The 1,435-nt window shown below is 59.0% G+C and overlaps 1 protein-coding gene across 1 annotated transcript in view; it reads left to right on the forward strand.

Moving 5' to 3' along the window:
• The window catches only part of IL4I1 (interleukin 4 induced 1), a gene marked incomplete at its 5' end in the record, with an annotated part of 5,425 nt that overhangs the window by 1,877 nt on the left and 2,113 nt on the right, over positions 1-1,435 (forward strand). The window contains 2 exons of the mRNA XM_010139470.1: positions 358-559; positions 867-935. Coding sequence (XP_010137772.1) covers positions 358-559; positions 867-935 — 271 coding nt within the window. The remainder of the gene's footprint in view (positions 1-357; positions 560-866; positions 936-1,435) is intronic.

Here is a 1,435-nt window from a genome sequence, read left to right on the forward strand (position 1 = left end):
GGGGCCCAAACTGGATCCAGCACTCATGGGGGTCCCTCCCCAGTGCCCCCAGTGCCGGGGGACCATCCCTGCCCTGCTCCTGCTGCCCACCTCAGGGCTGGCACAAGCCAGAGGCCATTGACCTTCTTGGCCAGCAGCTCTACCCTCCCCCCAAACTGGCTGAGGGACCCCCGATCCCCTTGTTCAATCATTGGTAAAGATTGAGAAGAACAGGCCCACCACCAAGCCCTGGGGACAACAGTGACCAGCTACCACCACAGCCAATGGGAAAATGTCCTTTTACGCTTCCAATGTGCTGAGGACAGAGTTGGGGGACGTCCGTGGGCGCCAGTCTCCACGCGCTTGCCTCCTCTCCAGGCTGGTCCACGAGTTCCTCAAGCAGTTCAAGCTGAAGCTCCACCCCTTCGTCCAGACGCACAACAAGACCTGGTATGTGCTGAACGGCGTGCGGGCGAGAGCCGAGGAGGTGGCCAGGAACCCCGACATCCTGAACTATGCCGTGGAACCGTCCGAGAAAGGCAAGAGCGCCCAGCAGCTCTTCACGGAGACGCTGCGCAAGGTATGAGCCCACGGGGAAGGGCTGGGGCCTCCCGGCCACGCTGCTCCTCCTGGAGACTTCGAGGCTGTGGTGGACCCTCACCCACATGATGGGTTGAGGAAGACTCAACCACGTGGTGCTGAGGAACATGGGGTCAATGGTTGGACTCAGTGACCTTAAAGGTCTTCTCCAACCCAAAGGGTTGTGTGACTACCAGCTCCAGGGGTCAACCCTCCCCAGGATGGAATATTCCAGATGAATCTGAGTGGGATTCAGGGCAAGACATTGGGAACCACGGTTTTCCTCAAGAATATTGTTCCCTTTCCAGGCTTTCGAGACGTTCCAGGCCTCAGACTGCAAAGAGTATCTACGAACTTATGACTCCTTCTCCACCAAGGTGAAGGGTTGGGGCTTGGTGGCGGGTTTAACCCCCCCATGACTTGGGGGAGGGTCGGGGTCACTTTGTTCCTGCTCTGTCTGGATGCCTCAACGCTGCCTTGCCAAGAAAGTTACCCCAAGGGGGGCGGCTCGAGCAGCCACGGCAGCTAGAAAGAGGAGAAAAGCTGTGAAGATGCTCTGGAGGTTCATCTGGATTCTCCACATTCCTCCGTCGTGGGTCTCTTGGTCATTCATGATGAGTTCTCGAGCAATGGTTGGATCCAGGGAGGGATCCACCGGCTTTTCCGTGTGATCTGGCAGTCTCAGGGTGGGCATCTGGAGCCACCAACCCCACGTTCAACCACCTCCAGAACTTCCACCCTGCGAAAACAGAGGAGATGTTGGTCTCCTGTGAGAAGCCACATGAAAACCTGCCCTCTGGCCCGGGGTTTGAGCAGCTCAGGAGCAGCGAGGAGGCAGCGGGGCGCGGTGCGGGGCTCGGGCTGGAGGGGGGACACA

Source organism: Buceros rhinoceros, unplaced genomic scaffold (genome assembly GCF_000710305.1).
Source record: "Buceros rhinoceros silvestris isolate BGI_N320 unplaced genomic scaffold, ASM71030v1 scaffold29497, whole genome shotgun sequence".
Lineage (NCBI taxonomy): Eukaryota > Metazoa > Chordata > Aves > Bucerotiformes > Bucerotidae > Buceros > Buceros rhinoceros.